Source organism: Neofelis nebulosa, chromosome 6, assembly GCF_028018385.1.
Source record: "Neofelis nebulosa isolate mNeoNeb1 chromosome 6, mNeoNeb1.pri, whole genome shotgun sequence".
Taxonomy (NCBI): Eukaryota; Metazoa; Chordata; class Mammalia; order Carnivora; family Felidae; genus Neofelis; species Neofelis nebulosa.
The window spans coordinates 99442213-99466815 of NC_080787.1; the positions used below are offsets into that span (position 1 = coordinate 99442213).

Consider the following 24603-nt stretch of genomic DNA (forward strand, 5'->3'; position numbering starts at 1 on the left):
CACGTAAGTAAAAAGCATGCTAAAGGCAGGCTGGTAAAGAAGCGGTATTAGGGGCGCCTGGGTGGCTCAGTCGGTTAAGTGTCCAACTTCAGCTCAGGTCACGATCTCACGGTCCGTGAGTTCGAGCCCCGCATCGGGCTCTGGGCTGATGGCCCAGAGCCTGGAGCCTGCTTCCGATTCTGTGTCTGCCTCTCTCTCTGCTCCTCCCCCGTTCATGCTCTGTCTCTCTCTGTCTCAAAAATAAATAAACGTTAAAAAAAATTAAAAAAAAAAAAAAAGAAGCGGTATTAAACAACACAACACACTGAAGTAAAGCTAGAGTGAAAAGTTGTGGGTTCTAATTATAGTAAGACCTCAGAGATGGGTTTTATTAGTAAAAACACACTTGCACAGAATTTAGCTAGGGTTTTAAAAACATTAAGAAAATATTAAAACCCTATATGGGTTTCATGTTGTCTGGTTTTCATAGCAACTTACTGAATAGTTAACCTCATTTTACACAGGAGGAAACTGAGGTTCAAAGCAAGTAAATTATTTACCTGACATCATCCAGCCAGTAGACTCTCAGGGATACAATACCATATCACAGAAAACTTTGAGTTACATTTCTATAAATAAGAACACTGCTTGCTCGGTACTCCAAGTTGAGTATATTCAATGACCTATAATTAACAGGAATCCAGGAAATTATTAACAAATGAAATGTTTATGTTATCAAAAACTCCAGAGTTTTCGATAGACTTCAAAGTTTCAGAGTTTTGAAAGACTTCAAAACTCATATAAGTGTCAGGTATAATAGTTTAACAAATCTTGTCTCCTTTCACAGTTACAGATGACAATACTGAACACTTAGCAGCAGCCAGTGCAGAAATAAATACTATTTGCTTCAACATGTTCATGAAGGCACAATTTTTTCAAAGAATAAGGAGATATGCACTGTGATAACCAATGGAAAATGTCACTCAATTAGGAACCACCTCCTAAAAGAAGACAAGGACAATGATGTCTGAAACTGGAAAATTCAATCATAGTTCAATTATTAGCTACTAGGATTATTCAGGTGGCATTTAATACAAAATTAATTATAACTCATTCATTGCCAAAACAAAGTTGATTCCTAACATTATATACATACCTTACAAAATAGGGTGCACCTAGTATTTTATACATTTTATTATGTCCTATAATGAGTTTAGTTTGGACTAAATACTATTATTTTAAATGTATTCAGTAGCTTTTAGTGACAAGTCATATATATAATGTACCCTACAAGGCAAACAAATTAATCAGGATTTCTAAGAATCCTAAGGGTAAAAATGAGAATAGTTACTAAATGTGAAATTATTCTAGCAGTTTTTCTAAACTTACTGATTTATAAATCAGATATTTAAAAAAAAATTTTTTTTTTAACATTTATTTATTTTTGAGACAGAGAAAGAGCATGAACAGGGGAGGGTCAGAGAAAGAGGGAGACACAGAATCTGAAACAGGCTCCAGGCTCTGAGCTGTCAGCACAGAGCCCAACGCGGGGCTCGAACCCACGGACCGCGAGATCATGACCTGAGCCGAAGTCGGACGCTTAACCGACTGAGCCACCCAGGCGCCCCTATAAATCAAATATTTAAATGCCATATGGTATTCTTTTGAGTGTAGTAACACCTGAAAATAAATTGTTATAAAAATATGGGTGAGAAAACTTCTAAGTTTAAAGTTTTTCCCCTTAACTCAATAAGGTTATGGAATTGTCTTCTTTCTCCTCCTACTTCCTAGAGATTAGAGAGCACTGACTGCTCTCTCATCCAACCTCTCCTTACATTTTGAGTGGACAAATATCAATACTTTTTATCTTGTAAAAAAATATGTAAAAGATGTTTTCTCAGAGTTTTTAAATCCTACATACAAATAATTTCACCTTGGGGTGCTTGGGTGGCCCAGTCGGTTAAGGGTCCAACTCTTGATTTCAGCTCAAGTCATGATTTCATGGTTCGTGAGTTCAAGCCCCACATCAGGCTTGGCGCTGACAGTGTGGAGCCTGCTTGGGATTCTCTTTCTCATTCTCTCTCTCTCTCTGCCCCTCCTCTGCTTGCTCTCTCTTTCACAAAAAATAAATGAACATTAAAAAAAAATTTCACCTTAAAATAAATGAAAAAAAAATGCTGGCTAACAGCACAATACTGTAGGGAAAAATCTGAGGTGTATATTAACAAAACCAAGAAGCTAGTTTAAGAAAAAGAGCCATGTTTTTGTGGCTCTTTTTCTTGTTTAGCTTTCACTATGGCTTAAAGCTATTCAAAGTGAAGTATTTTTGGTTAAATATTTTATGAAATCAACTCCAATTAAAAATACGGTTTGGGGTATTTTATTGATATCCGTCTAGTGGGAAAGAAATAAACTATATGTCAAAAAAGCCCAGGTATCAAGGATAGCCTTAATTCTAAAGGGACCCTGTGGCAAGAAATGCTTATTATACAGAAAGATACTCTGAAGATAATAATCAGGACTTGAGGGAACACACTGTATCTTAGATGAAAAAATTTGTTTATTTTGCACTCACTTTTTAAATTAACTATTTCTATTCTAGTTTTGGGGTTAAAATCTTGCAACTCTCTGCATACGAATTAAAATACTGGCATGGTTTAATAATTGTAAGTGTGATTTTCACATAAAAGAATTTCTGAATCTTTGACAGTTTCCACAGCAATCAAAGAGAAGAGACATGAATAATAAGAAATTAGCACTGCTGTACAGCTATAGTCACTTCTCTGGTTCAGACAAGAACATCTCTAATATACAGAATTCTGACATCCAGAAGTCATTACCACAGTCACTAACCAAAACTGGTCTGCATTGGCAGACACAGAGTAAACAGAAGGTCAGGGGAGTGGGGAGTGGAAGAGTGGGGGAGAAGGGGCTTGAAATTCTGAAATTTTCAATAAAGTTAATGTCTAGGTCTTTGTTAAAAAGTTTGGGGCGCCTGGGTGGCTCAGTCAGTTGAGTGTCCGACTTCGGCTCTAGTCATGATCTCGCGGTTCGTGAGTTCGAGCCCCACGTCGAGTCTGAGCTGACAGCTCAGAAACTGGAGTGTGCTTCAGATTCTGTGTCCCCCTCTCTCTCCGCCCCAACCCTGCTTATACTCTGTCTCTATCTTTCAAAAATGAATAAACATAATTTTTTTTTTTTTTTAAGTGCATGAAAGAGGTATCTGGAAACAGGTAACACACTGGCCAGTAGCAATTACAACTTGTTAAACTAAAATGTAAATCTGGCCATCCAGACCCTACAAAGATAATGAAGGAATGGATCAGAGACTAGGTCAATTTAAATGAGAGGGAAGAGAGAGGAAAAAAGGGCTAAGATATGCAGAACTAGATCAAGTGCTACACAGTGGAGAGGGGGATGAAAGGAGGCAAAAGAGGGAAAAGGAAAAATATAGAAGACACGTTATTTAAAAAAAGTCAGCACTTCAGTCTTACTGAAATGACACCATACTATTGATTCATTTGTCACTTAACAGTCACTACAGCAAAAATACAATGAGAGCCATCCCAAAACACGTAGGGCTAAGCTTACAATAAGAAGTTCACATGGTTAAATTTATAGATAAGAAGAGTTAACTGGTTAAAATATCTTTAATTCACTTATATGCCAAATTCCTTTTGTTCCAAATATACCCTAAATGAGTCCCTGTAACAACTGAGCATAATAGTTCTCAAGGGTTGGGCTGGTGAAACAGATGAGAAACTTCATCAACGGGTTGGTCCAGGCTATGAACCTTCAAACATATCCTGCAAGGCTGCTCTGATGACAATGATAATTCATGTAGAGTACCCAGCACAGAAACTGGGTATTCCATAAGTGGTCACTGCTACTCTGAAGGAAAAGCAGTTGTATCCATCACTTCTCTCTAGAGCAGTGGTTCTCAAATGGGTCAACTTTGCCCCCAAGGGAATATTTTGCAATGTCTGGAGGTATTTTTTAATGTCATGATAGAGAGTGGGGAGTACTGTGTTACAGGCATCTAGCGAGTGGGGAGAAAGACCAGGAATGCTAACAAATGCCCACAAATGCATAAGACAGCTCCCTCCCTGCCGCTGCCCCAACACCAAGAATTATCCACTCCAAGATAGCTATAGTGCTAAGGCTGAGGAGTCCCACTCCAGTGCAGTGGTTCTCAAACTTCAGTGCATCACCATCACCTGGAGGGCTTGTGGATCCATAGACTGCTGGGACCTTTTGTTGGAACCTAGAGTTTCTGATTCAGTTGGTCTAGGGTACGTTTCTAATTAGTTCCTAGGTAATGCTGATGCTTCGGACCCAAGTGTCTACACTTTGAGAAACAGTACTCTTAAGAAAAGTGATAAGGACAAAACAAAAAAATGTTAGGAAAGTAAGTACCTCTGGGTTTTCTGTTCTCTTAAGTCATGAAATATCTTAAGTTTCAAAATAAAACATTCACTTAAAAACAAAATAAGTTGAACTGTATATGCATATATTGTGTGTGTATAAATTTTTTCCAAGAGAAGCCATGCTGTAAATTCAAATAGTAATGACAGGTCATGGCTCCAACAGTGAAAATCATTTATGAGACAGATGTTTGTTTGCATTTCCTCTACATGGTGGAGGAAAAGCTTCTTAAACCTTTCCACACTTACATTATAGGAAAAAAATGATAGTGTGTTAGCAGGTATAGATTTTTAGAAAGTTTTTTAATTGGACGAAATATAAACAAAAGAGATGATAGAGCAATCATTTCATTGTAGATGATTTGAAATTATACTTAAAAGCGCATTAAAAACTAAATTTTTGTGTTCCTATAATGCTAGGAATTCACTAAAACATTTTCAATTATTATTCAGAGTTTAGATAATTAACCTAGTCATATTGATTTATCATATATCAACTGCATCTCATGTATTCTCTACCACCAACGAATGCTGGGACAGATGACCATTCACTGTTATTAATGGACTGTTGCCAAAAACTTTTGTTAGGATTATCTGTAGGATATTATGAAGTAACTGTCTAAATGTTTTCACCAAGTTTTATTATTCATGATGTTCACTGCCAACACTACCCAAAGAACTGTAAGAGGCTATGATCCAAATTATTACCAAATGTATTTATTCATTGGAATCATGCAATTCCTTGAGCAATCTTTCTCCAAAAGCCTAACAAAGTATCTGTATAGCTTTATATTAAAACGCAAATACAAAACTTTTTTAGATTTCCATCATTATTTTTAATTGCAGAAAGTAGAACACTGAGAGACTGATTTAAAAGATGTAACATAATAGAGTAAAAAATGCCTGACTGTTTCACAGTAAAACTTAATAGAATGCTCAAGCAGGTTACAAATTTGCTTTAAGCAACTTTCTCACAAAGTTGTAGATTCTGGAATGCCACACACACAGCTTTAGGCTGAACTTACCCACCTTACTGTATAGCGGGCAAAATACTGGAAATGACAAAGTCAGCTGTATGCAGAAAGGAAAGCACACAATGGTTAGTGGGTATAAAGAACTGCCAAACATCAGGAATACATGCAATTGCTCCATAGTTCGCGGCCGTGTATCACTGGGGACACTGACTTAAAGGACAAATAATAAAGATGGCACCTGTAAAAGTAAACGAGTAGGAAATGAGAACCTGCGGCATTCAATGCAAACTTATTAAGCCGTCTCCATCCACTACCACACACGCACAGTAGCAATAACTAACTCTAGCAATAGCTAACACAACACAGCTCCACACGAATGTCTCAGAGACATCTCAGATTTTCAGCCTCAAAGCTGACCTCCTCAGTTAGGGTTGGTTCCCCGCCCCAAACCTGTTCCCCATCTAGTTATTTCATATCACAGTATAAAGCAGCACTATCCATCTAGCTGTCCCAGTCAGAATCCAGAAATGATTCTCTCCCTTGTTTTCACCCCAACATTACAGCCAATCTAACAGATTCTGTCCATTCTACCTCCAGAATAAACCCCAAATTTACCGGCTTTTCTCCATTTCATCTCATACCTGGACCTACTACTACAGCCTCTCCACTTCCAATCTTGGCTCCTTCTTTTCCATCCTCCATTCAGCAGCCAGAATGTTCTTACATCCTCTTTGTATCTCATCACTCTCCCGCTTAAAAATTCTCCAGTGACTTCCCATCGCAGGTAACATCTAAATTATTTTCCTTGGCCTATACAAGGCCCTGCATCATCTAGCTCTTTCCCATCTCTCCAACCCCACCTCATGTCACCCTCCCCTCGTGGTCACTATTATCCACGACACAGTGGCCTTCCTCCAGTTCCTTAAAACATACCAAACTCTTTGTTGCCTCGTGTCCTTGGAGCACGCTATTCCTGAAGTGGCAGTTCGTTCGTCCTCATCCTTAAGACTTCAGGTTGAATATCATCTCCTAAAAGTGGTCTTCCCTAACCACCTTAATATAAATAGGTCCAATCCCTCCTGGTATCCATTCTTACACTTTGTTTATTGCTTTCAAATAGTGTAAAATCAACTGCCAATAGGATGTTTTGTATCCCAAGAGACTTATGAAAACAAGCAGATACAAAAGAGTGTCATTTTTGCTACACAGAAAAAAACAAAAGTGAGACTATAAAGGTAGAGGGAAAATAGACAGGAAGGCTAGAGAAAAAGAGGTATGCCAGAAAAAAACCCTTACAATATCTGTAATTTCAAAAAGCTACAAACAGGATTATATTCTTTGAAACTGCCCAGCATTCTCTCACTTCAGGGCCTTTGCCCTCGATGTTCCCTCTGCTTAGGGAGGTATTAACCCCAAGATAAAGCATAATGCTGCTTTGGATCTTTATTTAATGTCACCCAATCAGTGACACCTTCCACAACCATTCTATTTAAAATAGCAATGCCCTATCCCCACACAGTTCTCTCTCACCTTTCCCTGTTTTATTTTTCTCCCACAGCGCTTATCATCATATGACACATGAAGCATTTTACTTATGTATATATGCTTCTTGTCGGTCTCTCCCACTAGAATTATGGCTGCATAAGGGTAGGAATTTCAGTCTGTTTTATCACCAGCATAGATTCACTAACTACTTGTTCAATGAATTAGCGTGAAAATGATACCCATAAAATACGGACCAAGTTATATAGCAGGAATTAATTCGTTAACCACACTGCATTCAAAGACATGCCTCTAAAAAGAAAATCTGTTATAGTCTTACTTAAAATCTTTCAGTGGTCCCCTATCTACCCCACCTCACTCTCTAGGGATTAAGTTCCGTATCATTAAAATAGCCTATAAGGTCCTGAATAGACAGGGTCTCGGCTAACTTGCACTGTCAGGTCTCTGCCTAATTTGGACTGTTACCTACTAGCCACTCTCGGTCTTGATCACCATGCTCTCGTCAGAATGGCCTCCCTGAGCTCTCAGAACTTATTAAACTCTTTTTTGCTTCTCTGCCCAACCCGGTCATTCCCTGTGCCTGGAACACTTTTATCACAACCACCCTGCTTTCTATCCCTTCCTCTTTCCTCCACAACTCAAGTTATAAATGTGATAATTATTTAAAGGCTATCTGTTTAATGTCTGGCTCATCTAACAGACTGTAAGCTCTGAAGAAAGGACTCTGCCTGTCACACCCACCCCAGGGGCCCCTAAGCCTAGTGCAGTGCCAGGCACATGACAGGTTCCTGTAATTGGCTGAACCAAACTACCAGGATCTGGGCATGACTCTCCTATAATGAATGTTGTTTGCATGCCTTCATTAAATATCAGAGTATAAAATCTATGAAGAATATAAATCTATAAACAATATTTGTGGCACTGTATGAAAGGATAAAAATTCCTATAAACTGAACGTGGGGGAGGGACGAGAAGTAATAGAGGAAACAGACTGGCCACATATTGATAACTGCTGAGGCTGGGTGACAGGTATGTGGGGGCTCATTATACTATTTACTCTGCTCTTATTTACACAATGTAAACTCAGTGTTCTCACAAGTGGTAAAAATCTGAATTTTGCTAAAGACAAACAGAAAGCTTACCAAATATCGACCTCTCGTTCAGACAAAAGGTGCAAGAGAAGTACTTATGCCTCCTATTAGGAACCTCCTTCCATACCACCTACACCTAGAACAGCATCTGACACTGTAACAACATCATAGAAATTGAAGCTTCAAGATACAGAGCTCAATCTTAAAATCTCTTCTCTCTCTGCTTTAGTACTCTTTCTATGACACCACACTTATTTCTGGAAAGTTGCCTTCCACTCAAGTCTTGCTTCAAAGGGACAGGGAGGGAGAGGGAAGAAGGGAAAAGGGAAAGAGGGGAAGAAAGAGAGGGGGAGGGGAGGGGAAGAAAGAGAGGGGGAGGGGAGAGGAAGAAAGAAAGAGGGAGAGGTAAGAGAGAGAGATCATCAATAGTAAATCTTCTTCCAAGAAATCCTTTGGAATCAATTGAAAATATCTAATCATTAGAATTCAGGTATATATGATTACGACTTTATAGTCCTTGAATGTGAGTTTTGTGAACTCTTACCACATTTACATTTATAAGGAACTCCAGCTTAGAGAGGAAAGTGATCTGCCAGACCACACAACTGATAAGACATAAAGATCAGGTCCTTCTCAGACCAACAGATCTTCAGTCCCATACTTATTCTACTACATGCAACTGATAAAAACAAAGCAATGCAATTACAATCCAACTGCCTCTATCATACAAGCCTCCAAAGAGTTAAAACCATTGCATTTATCTTTTACATCACCCAACAAACAAAAGTATTTTCTTTTTTTAAAAAAATTTTTTAATGTTTATTTATTTTTGAGAGAGAGACAGACAGAGCATGAGCTAGGAAGGGGCAGAGAGAGGGAGACACAGTCTGAAGCAGGCTTCAGGCTCTGAGCTATCATTACAGAGCCCGACGCAGGGCTCAAACCCACAGACCACGAGATCATGACCTGAGGCGAAGTCAGATGCCTAACTGACTGAGCCACCCAGGCGCCCCCAAACAAAAGTATTTCCAAAATGTTATGACTTGTTTTAAAAATCACCTTTCAGGATTATTTCCTCTTAAAAACCAGTTTTAGGTTAAAATGGCTCACTACCAAACAATGGATTACTCTAAAAAATTACTTAGCTCAAAAGGATTAACCACACTTCAGACACAATGTAAATTTTCAACAGATTTAGCAGTCAAAACTTAGATTTATTTGAAGGACTATGGAATTTACTTAATGCTATCTTTTCTTTTTTAGTGTATTCAAAAAACCAATGCTGAAAACTAAGTCATATGTTAAAAATATATTTTGGAGATTTCTTCAAATCTCTAGCTTATAAGAAAAAGAGCTTGACATTTAATAGAAAATAGCCTGCACATGTAGTGACAACAGCCTCATATATAATAAAAATGTTACTTTCTTTTCTTTTTTGTGGCCATTAACGTGGTTTCACAGGGAGGTTAAATACTCTTATATCTAAAATGAAAACCCATAAAAAACACTGAAAGGCACAGTATGTCTTAAATGAGTTTTCTTGGTTTCAAAAGTTTTTCTTATTTCTCTTTCACACAGATCTGAAAAATTAAAATTAGCATTTGAAAGTATTCAAAAACTGTTTAAATCGTTGTTTAGTTGTTAGGATCTACAGGTGCAGTTCTGAATGAAATAAATTTACCATCTGCTATGTCTCAATTCTGACCAATTTACAATTATACAAATCAAAAGGTGAAATATCTTTGTTTTCACAAATTAATAGGACCTTCTTTTGGACGGAAAAGTTCTTAAACATAAAATCCATTTCCATAAATAAATTCAAACAAAATACTTCCTCCATTTTACACTAGTATTAAACTATTTATAAAAGGCTGTTGATATTATTTCCTTGCAGTATTAAAAAGGAATAAATAGTCATTCAGTCAATATTAACTCTGTCTGCTCCATGCCTAAGACTGGACTAGATGGTGGGGATTACAAAATGTATAATACACTCCAACCAGGAGAAATTTATATTCTAGCAGAATTACATAAATCATAACTATATGAGGGCATGATAAAATAGGAGAGCAAAAATGCATATGGACAGACAAGAAGCCCTGACAACATGAAAACATGGGTAGTTCTGCCTCCATGTGGCTATAAGCTTCATGCAGACAGGGTCCATGTTTGTTTTATCACTGCTGGATGGTCACTAACTCCTAGTAGTGTCAGGAACATGTTAGATCTTCTTTAAATATCTGTTGGCTAAAAAAATAAAGAAGGCTTCACATAGCAGGTGATGAGAGAAATAAGCACGAAAGCACAAGTAGGAATTAGACAAAAGAGAAGGAAAGGGCATTCTAGGCAGAAGGAACTACTAAACCCATCTTTCATCAATTTACTTTAATGTAGCATTCATTCAAAAGGCTTTACATTCAGCCTTTTATCCCCAGATAGACTTCCTACAAACAGCCTTTACTTAGCTAAAAATTTCCTAAATGAATAGTTTAGATTTTAAAAAGTAGAATAAATAAACTACCAAGGTCTCCAGTACCCACAGGATACCACACGAACGATTTTGAGTGTAAGTTCAATCATTACAAGTACAAGCAAGACAGACCAAACATAATTGCTACAAAAAATAATTTAGAACTAAAAATAAAAATGGAAGAAAGTACATTTTAACCACATACCATTTCCAGTCAGATTTAATGAAATTCAATTTGAAAAGTAATTTAATAAAATTTAACTTAATAAAGCTAACTTTAAAACAGTCATATGTCCAAGAAAGAATATGAGCTAAGACAAAAATAGGAAAAGAGGTATTTTACGCCAAAAAATAGCAATGAAGGCAGTTATTAGACTAAGTCTGATACATTAAGTTATACCAAACTCTGAATGTGACATTCTGAGTCATGCTTTAGGTCAATGATAAATACGAGCTGTTGGTTTAGTCAACCTTCTGTGAGCTGGCAAATGCTTTCTAAAGCGGGCAGAGCGAGTAAATATTTTAGGCTGTGGGCCACATGGTCTCTGTCACAACTATTAACTCAGCCATTGTAGCATGAAAGCTGTCACAGACAATACACAAATAACGGGTGTGGCAGGGTTCTAATAAGTCTTTATTATAAAGACTGTTTTTATAAAAACTGGTGGCTGACCCATGACCATAGTCTGCCAACCCCCTGTTCTAGGGTCTCAAAGTGACTTCTCAGTAATTCTTTTCAAGACAGCTTTACTTCCTTTCACACACTTTCCCATAAACTGTGTAAGTGTTTCTTTAAAGCCTCTAAAGACACCTATAAGAGAACATAGCAGATATGCTCATGTTTTACATATAAAGAAACTGAAGCTCAAAGGGATTGAATGAGTTGCCCTACGGAGCTGCTAGGAGAGTTGAAACTAAACAACTCCTAACCAGCCCCTCACACTCAAGCCTCCAATGCCCCAAGTGAAACATTTTAATCATCTTTAGAATCCGCTGCTGAATCCTTGAGCTCTCTCTACAGCAGGCTCACCCAGTTTCACAACAGATTTCAAGAACACCTACTTGAATGCCCATTTAAATTATTTACTTCAATTCTGAAGCCAAATTATTCTCAGATCCCTGCTCTCTTGACAAGATTCCAGGCTTCTTCTACTTAGGTTATCTTCTTATTCACAAGTCTCCTACAATTTCATCTTCAAATAGCCAGCAAGAAAAAGGAAGAAATATATCTTAAGGGATTGTAAACTCTCTTAAATATTTAATAGGAATTTGTATACTCAGTAAGATAAAGGAGGGGAAAGGCTGCCTTTGCAAAACTTACAATCTAATTAAGAAATACCAAACATACAAATATAAAACTAAGGAGCAACTCATTGTAACTCAAATCTAAGAAATTAAGAGAAATGACAAAATTTAATTTACAATACACACTGTCATCAAGTATGTACCTTTTGCACTACTGAAGTCTCAGATAATGCCCTGTTTGTATAATGAAAGTTCAATAAATACTACATGACAACAAACACCTCTTTGCCATGATAATAGTATAGTCTCAAAGATAAAAATGGATCACAGTTTTTAAAAATTACTAAAATTATGTTTTCAAGGGTGGAGTCGGGGGGAGAAAGTGGGTCTTCTATTTTATTCTCATTATTGCCATTAAATTCCAGCTTATTTTGGACTAATTTCCTATCTAAAAACAACTATATGGACAAATACAGGCAAGCCTTGCTTTGCATAGTAGTGCAGGACTGGAAAAGTCACCATGAAACTGTGCAAAGTGATCTTAATAATCAATGGTGTGGTCTTTAAAAATTGTCAAAACATTAAAAACTCTCTTTCTTTGTTATAAATGTGTAAGAAAATGAAGTAAACAAAATTAATTTATTTAGTATACTGGAATTTAAAACATGAGAAACGCTGAGAATTCCAGCATCTTATTTATTATTCTGTAAAAAACTAAAGCACAGTTTGAATAGTGCTTGCTTTCTTCACATAGAGCTTACAAGCGAGCATCTTTCCTAAACCTTGGCAAACTGTCACATGCCTTTCTGGGTCCGGATCAACTTCATCATTTGCATTTCATCATTTGCACTTCCAATGTCATGAAACATTACAGGAACGTGAGCGTTCCTGTAATGCTAAGTTTTTTGCCAGCATCATTTTGCCAGGGATAAATTCACCCTTTTTGTCGCAATCACTTTCCCCATTTACGCGGAAACGTTCACCTTCGCCAAGTTCCTGTGGCTGCATATCTAGCATCTCAAAAGATGGCAGTGTCAACACGCTCACAGCCCACTGTTTCTTTTACGATTCCATTATTCCTGTAAAATCCCACGGCCAACATTACCACTTTTTGTGGATTTGCTGCACTTTCACCTTTCTTGGCCAATTCCCTCTTTCAATTATCCACTTTTACAAAATGTTATATGGGCTTATCACTGGAGACAAGGAGGGAACACAACTACATGCTTTGCTGTCTGTGGGTAAACTAAGTAACAGGTGAGTAACGATGATTCACTGACAGACACTGAAGGAAGTGATGTGACTGGTCTCTGATCATGATGCATCTATGCTGGTAAATGATTCATGGACTAAAGAGCTAGCAATAAAGTTTGTACTTTATGTAATTTCAGTAACTTTATGAAAGTAAGTGAAATTTGAACCAGATTGTTAAGGACCTAGTACTATTTAACTAAAGCATATGAACTACTGGACCCATGCAAAACAATGGCTGCCTGTAAATAAGACAACTGGGGGGCAATCAATGCAGGCAAGATTAAGAAGATGGGAGAATACAGAGGTGAGCTGCAGATTCCTCTCAGCTTTTTCCTTGAGTGTATTTTCTAAATCCCAGCCAGGGGAGAGAGAATGCAAGCACGAAGCGAGTCATACTGCTCTGAGAAAGCAAGGGCTGGAGTTTGTGCCCTAGCAGGGGGAGGCATTTTGGTATGCACACAGGGTGTCCAGTTGCAATTCCAGGAAGATGACTAGCAACGAGGGCACTTTCTCCAGAAGCTAAACACAAGAGGTTTGTAATACGAGCTGGTGTTATGGGCAAAGCAACCATCCCAATACTAGCGAATCCACGAAGAGAAGGATGTTGGAAGAATACGATGTTACGGACGGGTAAAGGCAGCTACTTTTGTAGCTAAATTTTGTGTGTAGAGGCTGGAATTTAAACTTGTACCACCAATCCTAAAATGTACCAGCTACTCACAGGGTTACAGTTATTTCATAGTTTAAAAAGTGGTATTCTGAAATTAAACGGTGTTATATTTACCATTTTGTAATCCCATCCAGAGCTGCTTATGATCTTTTTTCTGCATTTCATTGATTACTTGACTTTTATGCTTTAATGCATCAGCTTCTTTCACACAAGACATAAAATGAGCTTCAATTGCATCCTTAGATGGACAGTGCAGAAGGTCCTTTTCTGGAAAACTCTATCGAAGGAAAAAAATACACATATAAAACAGGTACACATATTACAAAATTAGATTCGTAAAGAAATGTATCTCCCTCAATTATCCAATATTTTTAGCAAACCATCTGTTAACTTCCCAATAAAGAGATTTCAGTACAATTCCAAATACTCTTTAAATTAAGTTAAAAATATTTAGCTAGCTGGTGTATTTTGTACTTTTTCTAATAATTCTTATGTAACATTATGTTTAAAACAACATAAAAGAAGGCTTTGAAAGAGTAATAATTTCACAAATAGCCCTCTGGCTTGGCCATACCTAGTGCTGACAGGAATGTGGACTACAACTCGCATACACAGCTAGCAAGGATGTAAAACAGTGCAATCACTTTGGAAAACAGTTTGGTCATTTTTTAGAAAAGGTAAACATACATACACCTTCCATCTGATCCAGTCATTCTACAACTAGGCAATTACCTAAGAGAAACAAAAACATTTTTCCATACAAAGACTTGCATGTGAATATTCACAGTTGTCTCATTTCTAACAGCCAAAATCCAGGAAACATCCTAAATGTCAACAGGTAAATGAACACATAAATTGTAGTATAAATTTATCAAAGTGTACATTTTTAATATGTACAGTTTGCTGCATGTCAATTAGACCTTAATGAAGCGGTTAAAATGCAGCTTTTAAGGTCAACACCAAAATTTATATCCTACATGTCACTGAATCTTTTAGGCAGGTGAGGCAAAGATCACTAGACAGATAAGCAGTTATGTGAATTAGATGACTACAGTTCTTTTCACTGAAAAAAGAAAGAGAATAAGAGCCAACACTAATTGAACACTTACTATGTGACAAACATTGTACAAGACTTTTCATATGGACTATGTAATTTAATCTTCATAACCACCCTTACAGTAAAAACTGTTATTGCTACTTCACAGATTAAAAAATTTTTAATTAACTAATTAATTAAAAAGACCAGGGAGTAGAGAGAGTCGCACAGCTTGCAAGTGGTCAAGCGAGGAGTAGTCTGACTCAAGAGTCCCAGTTTTTAACCACTATGCAATACCACTTCCTCCATAAGACCTGAATACTTAAGGTAATGATTATATTCAAAGATTATTTTACCAAAAGTCGTTGATAAGTCCTTTGGTAAAAACTGAGACAAGTAATAATGGCAGAAAAAAAGCACTTAGTGATAGCCTACTCGGATACTATTAATAGCAACATTCAACTACCCCAATCATGGAAAGCTCCTGAATGACAAGGAAATTTACAATACATGCCCTCCTACCAAAAGAAAAGGCACCTTACTACCCACTGATATTTCCTAAAATATGTTTTTTTTAATGCAAATAGTCAGTCATACCTCCTGTTCTAATAAGAATTGGACTGCACGGATCTGCTGAGTAAAAAGGTCAGGCATTATTTAACTCCCCACTGGTCACAGCTGCCTGGAGAAGAGACCAGCTGAGACAATCAAATTGTCTCTCTAGGTACAAAGGGATTTTTAGATTCATGGTGCTATTGAACCAGAGATCCATGAAGAACAAAGACAGGGATTTTCAGACACAGGCACACAAAGGCAAAGATGATGAGAAAATATAAAATTCTGTAAAAATGAAAAGGCAAAAGGAGAATAGGAGAGAGAGAAAGGCAACACTACAAGATGGGAGAGGGTATGGATGGCAGAGGGAGGGTCCCTGCCTTAATCAGCTTTACAATCCACTGTATTTGTTCTGCTTAGGCTAGATTGAAGGGAGTTGTCCTGGTTTCCTGACCAGGATAAACAATAAATGTACATCATATCAATGCTATGATATTCAAATGGATTAACATTGTAATAATTATTTCTATTTATGAAAACTTTGTTATATTTGGTCTCTAAATTTAGAATGGCTTTTTCAGATACTGTACAGTTCTCTGTGCCATTAACTGTCCATTTTGGTGATGTATGAGTGGCAGCAAATAAGAAAGTTCATACTCCGAATAAGAAAGTTCATACTCCAAAGTAAATATTACTTTCATGTAGTTTGAATTTATGACCTATTTAAGCTTGCATACTGTTAGAATTTCTTAAAATTGTGTACAATCTGATTATGAAAAAAGGAGTTAGGATCTCTCAAAAACAATGGTTTGAGAAATCAAAGGGAAAAATCCCCCATTTTCTAGTGTTGCTTCAGCATAGGCGGCTAATCCCCTCAACGGCTCCTGCAATCAGAAAAGATACTGAAGCTTTGCTTTTCCCAGATTTCTATTGTTCTGCATGTTTCTAAACTTAACCAATTTGCAGACACCCATAACTGATAGCTGACAGTCATAAATGACTAGTCTTTATTGTAAATGAGGGGTCTATCAAGACTGTAGGTTTTTATATATGTATGCTTCGAGAGAATATTCTATATCTCTAGGAGGAAAGTGAACTATTTAATAAAATGAACTCAAAGGAAACATGAAAGCAGTAACAGAAAGAGGAAATATCTACACAGGCAGTCACAGCAACTGAATCAATCATTGCAATGAATAAAGTGACAGATGTTTCAGCCAAAGCCCCCTCAGCTCCTGCTCATGAGATGTTCTTCCTTCCATGATTAGGTTGTGGTGGGGTGGGAAATCTTTTTTTAAAAGCTTCACAATAAAATTCCAGACAGATTCTTGATTCATTACATTTCTAATATCTTCTTACATACATTAGCAGTTGTGTATAAGTGCATTATCTTCTCAGTCCAAACAAATTCTTGCAAATACAGGTAGAGTCTGACACCATGTTTACTTGCTTTCATTAATCTTTCAAGTCAAAATGGCTGATAAACTTATCTAATTTCACTTAAAAAATTTTTTTTTAATGTTCATTTATTTTTGAAAGAGACAGAGACAGACAGACAGAGACAGAGAGCGAGTGGAGGAGGGACAGAGAGAGAGGGAGACACAGAATCTGAAGCAGGCTCCAGGCTCTGAGCCGTCAGCACAGAGCCCAACACTGGACTCGAGCCCACAAACCATGAGATTATGACCTGAGCTGAAGTCGGATGCTTAGCCAACTGAGCCACCCAGGCATCCCAGTCTAATCTGGAAAATACCACTTACTTAGATATTATCGTCAGTGTCCTTTAATTAAAATATGAATCCAATTTAGATGGTCTAAAATAGATACATAAACATTAGATAACCAAACAACACTAAACTGAAACTACTCACAAGTGAAAAAAAAAAAGGCTTTTCAACTTATTAATATTTCTTTTTTTTTAATATATGAAATTTATTGTCAAATTGGTTCAACTTATTAATATTTCAAGCTTGACACCAAAAGCTAAGGCAACAAAAGCAAAAACAAACAAGTATGACTAGAACAAACTAAAAAGCTTGTGCACAGCAAAAACCATCAACAAAATGAAAACGCAATCTATGGAAGAGGAGAAAATAACTGCAAATCATATATCTAGTAAAGGAATAATATCCAAAATATATTTTAAAAAAATCATACAACTCATCAACAAAAAACAAACCATCCAATTAAAAAATAGACATTTTTCCAAAGAAGACCTACATACGACAAACAGACACAGATGCTCAACATCACTCATCATCAGAGAAATGCAAATCAAAACCACAGTGATATCACCGCACTCCTAATAGAATGGCTATTAACAAAAAGACAAGAAATAACAAATGTTGATGAGGATGTTGAGAAAAAGAACCCTTTTGTACTGACAGCAGGAATATAAATTGGTGCAGACACTATGGAAAATACTATGTGGAGGTTTCTCCAAAACTTAAAAACGAAATCACTATCTCAGAAAGATATCTGCACTCCCATGTTCACTGCAGCATTATTTATGGTAGCCAGGACATAGAAACAACATAACTGTCCTTGGACAGATGAATGGATAAAGGAGATGTGGTATGTGTATATGTACATATACACATACATATACACACATAATAGAATACCATTCAGCCATTAAAAAGAACAAGGTCTCTGCATCTGTGACATGGATGGACCTTGAGGCATTATCTAAGTGAAGTAAGTCAGAAAGAGAAACACACATACCATAATGATCTCACTTATATGTGGAATCTAAAAGGGGCGGGGGGCGGTGAAGCTCACAGATACAGAGCATAAACTAGTAGTTGCCAGAGGCAGTGGTTGAGGATTACATAAAAAGAGTGAAGGGGATCAAAAGATAAAAACTTCCAGTTATGAAATAAGTAATAATTACATGGGCGTGTAATGTACAGCTCAATAACTACAGTCACTAATAGTGTATTGTAGGGGTGCCTGTGTGGCTCAGTCGGTTAAGCGCCTGACTTTGGCTCAGGTCATGATCTCACAGTTTGTGAGTTCAAGCCCCGCTTCAAGCCTCACTTCGGGCTCTGCTCTGACAGTGTGGAGCCTGCGTGGGATTCACGCTCTCTCCCTCTCTCTCTCCGCCCCTCATGGGATTCTCTCTCTCTCTCCCTCTCTGCCCCTTGCTCACTCTCGCCCTCTCTCTCTCAAAACAAATACTGTATTGTATATTTGAAAGCTGCTGAGAGTAAATTTTAAAAATTCTCATCACAAGAAAAAATTTGTAACTACATATGGTGACAGATGTTAACTAGTGATCTTCTTGCAACTTATACAAATACTGAATCATGTTGCACACTCAAGAGTAATATAATACTATATGTCAATTATACCTCAATTTTTAAAAAATACTGTAAGCTCTATTAAGACAAGAGAGGAAAACAAAAAGTCTCCATGTGATCCAAAAGAATCAAACACCCCCTTAAAAATGCAGCAGTTGCTAATAGAGTGTTACAGACTCAATGTTTGTGTCCCCCTAATATTCTCACGCTGAAGGCCTAATCCTCAATGTGGCTGTATTTGGAGACGGGCCCCTAAGGAATCAATTAAGGTTAAATGAAATCATATGGGTGGGACCCTGATCCAACAGGACTAGTGTCCTTATAAGAAAGACAGCACAGAGCTCACTCACTCTCCACACACAAGGAGGAAAGGCCATATAAAGACACAGAGAGAAAGCAACCATCTGCACACCAGGAAAACAGCCCTCACCAGAAACTGAATCCTGCTGGACTTTGATCTTGGATTTTCCAGCCTCCTGAACCGTGTGTGAGAAAATAAATTTCTCTTTTTAAGCCATTCAGTCTGTGGTATTTTGTTCTGGCAAAATAACATACATAGCAATGTTGTTTTATTTGACTGTTGAGTCACCTCTAATAGCACGCTCCGCGTTCTTACAGGGAAAATATAAGGCCAGAGTTTAAAAGACTTCCTTTTATAAAATCTTCAAATTTCCTTCTAAGATCACTTTGGTGTGTGTGCATGTGGGGATCGAAAGGGAGGGGATTTTTCAAATATATCTTTTAAAATATAGGGGCGCCTGGGTGGCGCAGTCGGTTAAGCGTCCGACTTCAGCCAGGTCACGATCTCGCGGTCCGTGAGTTCGAGCCCCGCGTCAGGCTCTGGGCTGATGGCTCGGAGCCTGGAGCCTGTTTCCCATTCTGTGTCTCCCTCTCTCTCTGCCCCTCCCCCATTCATGCTCTGTCTCTCTCTGTCCCAAAAATAAATAAAAAACGTTGAAAAAAAAAATTTAAAAAAAAAAATAAAATATAATTTTCAGGATGACAGAAGAATATGCCATGAAAGTTAATGGAATCAATGCTAAAATCAGCACTAAAATTGGTTAAACTTTCTTGATTTTCTTAAACCTTTTTAAAGACCTTATTTTTAAGTAATCTCTATACCCAACATGGGGCTTGAACTCACAACCCCAAGATCAGGAGTTGCACACTCTACCAAATGAGACAGCCAGGCACCCCAATTTTCTTAAAGCTTCTAATTTTACCAGATCCAATCTGCAAACTTACCTTCAACCAATCATCTCCTTCCCTCCTGGTACAATCTAAGGAGTATCTACCATCGTATTTGCTATATCCCATCTTTTTGAATCTTTGAAACTCAATGCAATTAATTATTCCCCTCTTCCTATAAATCATTTTTAACGATTTTCTCTCTAATCACTGTTTCCCATTATTTGTTCCTAAAAATAAAACATGCACCCAAAGCAAAATTAAAAAAAAAAAAGAAAAGAAAAAGAAAACAGATAAACATAAGGGAAGGGAAGCAAAAATAATATAAAAACAGGGAGGGGGACAAAACAGACTCTTAAATATAGAGAACAAACAGAGGGTTACTGGAGGGGTTGTGGGACGAGGGATGGGCTCAATGGGTAGGAATCATTAAGGAATCTACTCCTGAAATCATTGTTACACTATATGCTAACTTATTTACATGTAAATTAAAAAATAAAATTAAAATAATAATAAAATAAACTTAAATTAAAAAAAAAAAAAACAAAAACCAACTTCCCTCTGGTTACAGTCCTCTTTCTTCTTCCCTTCAGAGCCAACCTTTAAGGTGACCAAGCTGGCAGTCAGCTCTTATTACCCATGTAATCTGTCTGCTACCCTCACCACTCTTGCAAACTGCTCTCTTGAAGGTCAGCAATGGTACCTTTCAGCCCTTGTTTTAAGCTTTCACCAAACATCTAGCATCTTTGAATACACTCCTTGAAGCAGCCATCCTCAAGTCTGTGATACCACACTTCTCATTTTTCTCTGATCTTCTCTCATTCTCATTTGCAAAAAGCCTATTCCAGCGCCATTCCTTAAATGCCGGTATTCTTCAAGTTTCTAGCCTAGGACCTCATTGCTTTTTTCATTCCATACTCACCCTCATAAGCTTTCCTACTTCCACATCATTTATGGACTAATAAGTCTTGATATCTGTCCCAGCCAAGATCCTTCTCATGACAAGGATGCATATGCTCATTAATCTAGTAGATGTATCAGTAGGCATATGAGATTTCAGCAAATCCAAAAGAAATGTCCTCTTGACTCCTCCTCCCCACCTCCCACATTCAGTCAAGTTCTACTGATTCCACATCCCAAACAGATCTGAATCCATTCACTTTCAACATCCCCAGAGCCGCTTTCCTAGTACAAACTGTCAACTATCTGATATTTCTGAGAAGCCTTGAAGCTGGGTCTCATGCCCGAAGTCCTAAGCCCTTTAATTCGATTTTCACATTGGGAGTCACGGTGATTTTCCTAAAATACAAATCAGATCTTCTCACACTCAGCTGCTCTGCTCTACTTTCAGGAAAAAAATCAAACTTCTCCCAAAGCCTTCGAGGTTCTGAAAGACTTACATCTCTGCTAACCTCTTCATCATAATCTCTTGCTCCCACTTCACATACTCCATTCTCTTTCCCTTCTCCCACACACATATTCTCTGCTCCGATGATCTTGATTATCCATCACCTACTCATTCTCTCAGCCTTACTCCCTCATTTCTGTGCCTCTACACAAAACATCTCCTCTGCCTAGAACCCTCTTTCTCCTTGCCTATCACTTGACCACTTACACAACTACAAAAATATCCTCCTCCTTCTTCAGGTTCAGATTTACATCACCTCCTCCAGGAAATTTTTTACATCCCAAGTCTGGGTTAAGTTCACAAAGTTCATATACTTAACTCTATGTCACTTACGTTCCTATGTCACACCACTATTAACCTCCACAAGGCAGAGACCATGACTGTTCTCACCTGTCCTTTCTCAGTAAACTTTTTAAATCAAGTCAGTGTTACTGATTCACACAGAGTGAAACGCAAAAATTTTAAGTATAAAGATAAACAGTTAAATCTGCCCAAATAAGATATACAATATTACCGTCACTACACCCAAAAAGTTCTTTGGGGCCCTTTGCAATCAGTTCCCCCTCATTTTGACCCAGCTTGTCTGATTTGTAACACAAGATTAGTTTTGCCTATAATACAATCACATACAAATAGAATCATAAAATGTAGTATTGTATAATCCAGCATCTTTTACTTAGCACAATGCTTTTGAAATTCATCTGTTACTGCATGTATAAATAGTTCCTTTTTGCTGCAGAGTAGTATACCACTGAATTGTTAAACCAGTCTGTTCATCCAAAAATCTTACATTAAGATCATATCCAGATTGTAGCTATTATTAAGAAAGCTGCTGTGAACTTTATTGTACAAATATTTTGTGAACATGTTTTCATTTTTCTTGGGTATTTACCTTAAAACAGAAATGCTGGATCACAGAATAAGTTTATGGTTAACATTATTTAGAAACTGCCAAATTGTTTTCCAAGGTGATACCACAATTTTACACAACCACCACCAAGTTATGAGAGTTTTGGTTATTCCATGTCCTCAAACTTGGTGCTGTCAGTCTTTTTAATTTTAGTCATTTTTTTTTGTTTTAAATATGGAATGCTTCACAACTGTGTGTGTCATCCTTATCTCCTCTCATTCCAATTCCAATTTATACACTGCCAAAGTAAGCATTCATTGTGGTTTTAATATGCACTTCCCTGATGACTAAAGGTATTGAGTGCCTTTTCATGTGCTAATTGGTTATTCATATATACACATATTATGTGAATACATATGAATAATTTATATGTACATATATACACATTTGTGTATATACACCATTCAAGTTTTTTGGATTGGTTCCAAAGCCAAGTGATGTATTAGAGAACAATTTGAGGAATGTGAACTTCATATTTACTTTTGTAAATACTGTCCACCAGAAATAGTAGGTGAATAAAGAAACTGCACCCAGCTAAACTGAGCCACAAAATACACAAAACACACACACTTCAGCAATGCACCTGCCTCCTCGATTCCCGTTACAAGCTACACTCATCCACATCTGGTGTTACGGTTTTGTCTGATTTGAGACAACTTTCCTTCCACCACTTCACAATAAATGACAGGCTGCAAACTCTTCCAATGCTCATTTCTACAAACCAAACTTCCAGTCTTTTTCAATATAAAGTGCCATATTTATTGTAGTATTTATGTACTTAACCATTTAATATATGTAAAACTGTGCTTTTATTAGGTTCCTATATTTTTTCGTCACTAATAAAGTTTTCAGTTTTGTGCCCTTAATGAATTTTCCCCCCAAGTCCTGTGATTTTTAACAGCATATTGTTTTTTAGGAATACATATTTTGCAGTAGAGTAAAACTGCCCGTAGAAGTGGTGGGAATAGGCATCCTTGCCTTTTTCCTGATCTTAGGGTGAAACATTCAGTAAACCACCGTTTAGCATGATTTTAGCTATAGGCTTTTATACTTACTCTGTGTCAAATCAAAGAAATTCCCTTCTATTCCTAAATTTGCTAAGTGTTTTGAGGACAAATGGATACTGAATTTTGTCAAAAGCCTTTTTCAGCAAGGATCTATGTGACTGTATGATTTTTCTACCTTTGTCTGTAAATGTGCTGAATTATATGTATTCATTGATATTTGAAAGCTGAATCACCCTTGTATTTCTGGGACAACCTCAACACAGTTGTGGTGTATTGTCCTTTTCCTATATTGCTAGATTCAGTTTGTTAGTATTTTCTTGAGAGTTTTTGCATTTATGTTCATGAGGGATATTGGTCTGTGTTTTTTTTTTTTTTGTTTTTTTTTTTTCTTTTAATACCCATTACACATTCTGGCATCACTCTGGCCTGTTGAGCAAACTGGGAAATATTCCCTCCCTTTCTATTTTCTGAAAAAAAAGTCTGTAAAGATCGGTACTATTTATTCCTTAAATATTCGATAGAATTCACCAATGAAACTTTACAAATTTCACTTTACAAGAAAGTTTTTTTAATGACAAATCCAACTTCTATATACATTTAGGGGTTATTCATATCTGCTATTTATTGTGTCAGTTTCAGTAAATTGTATTTTCACTGAGTATGTCAATTTGTCAAATTTGCTGGCATAAAGTTGTTCATTTTATTTCTCACTATCCTCTTAATAGCTATAGGATCTGTAGTAATATTCCATTTTTCATTCCTGATATCAGTATAAATTATGTTTTCTACTACAAAGTTTGTAAGTTCCTCTAAGCTTGGTTTTATATGAAGCTCACAAACTTTAATTATGTTGTGTTTCCATTATCATTTAGTTTGAAGTATTTTTAAATTTCCCTTGTGATTTCTTCTTTGACCCAGAGTTAACTGAGGATTCAGTGACCCTATCCTTTAGACAACTGTGGTCATATATTTTATTTCAATGGTAGTATTAACCCTTCTGTAAAATTCTATCATTCTTATTTTAAACAGTCATATCCCTTTTAAAGCAGTTAAAGGAGGTAATCTTTTGTATTTACCATTTTATTAACCATTTCTGGTATTCTTCACTCCTGTCTGTAGCTTCTTTGAGTGTCTTAAGATGTCACTGTATTGTATTTTGATTTCTCATAAGACATCATCCATCATTCACCATCATTTACTGTTCTCTTTTAGGTCATGTTTATTTTTTTGTAGCAGCTTTCAAGATTTTCTATATATTACTGGGTTTCAGAATTTTGATTATGATATGCCTAGGTATGCTACATATTTACTTGCTTAGAATTTCCTGAGCTTCTTCCAATACACAGATTGTTTTCTCCCCCAAATACAAAAAATCATTAACCATTATTTCTTTTTTAGAAACTGAGATATAATTCAGATGATATTTGCTTAAAATTCACCATTTAAAAAAGAACATTTCAGTAGTTTTAAGTATATTCACAAGGTTGTACAACAATCACTACTATCAAATTATGTAACTCCAGAAAAACCTCGTATTTATAAGCAGTCACACTAATTTACTTTCTGTCTCTAGATTTTACACATTCT

The 24603-nt window shown here is 36.8% G+C and overlaps 1 protein-coding gene across 2 annotated transcripts in view; it reads right to left on the reverse strand.

The window, feature by feature from the left end:
- ATG5 (autophagy related 5) overlaps positions 1-24603 on the reverse strand; it is a 131010-nt gene that overhangs the window by 64964 nt on the left and 41443 nt on the right. For both annotated transcript variants that reach the window (XM_058734845.1, XM_058734846.1), the window contains one exon: positions 13725-13887. In XM_058734845.1, the coding sequence (XP_058590828.1) occupies positions 13725-13887 (163 nt within the window). The remainder of the gene's footprint in view (positions 1-13724; positions 13888-24603) is intronic.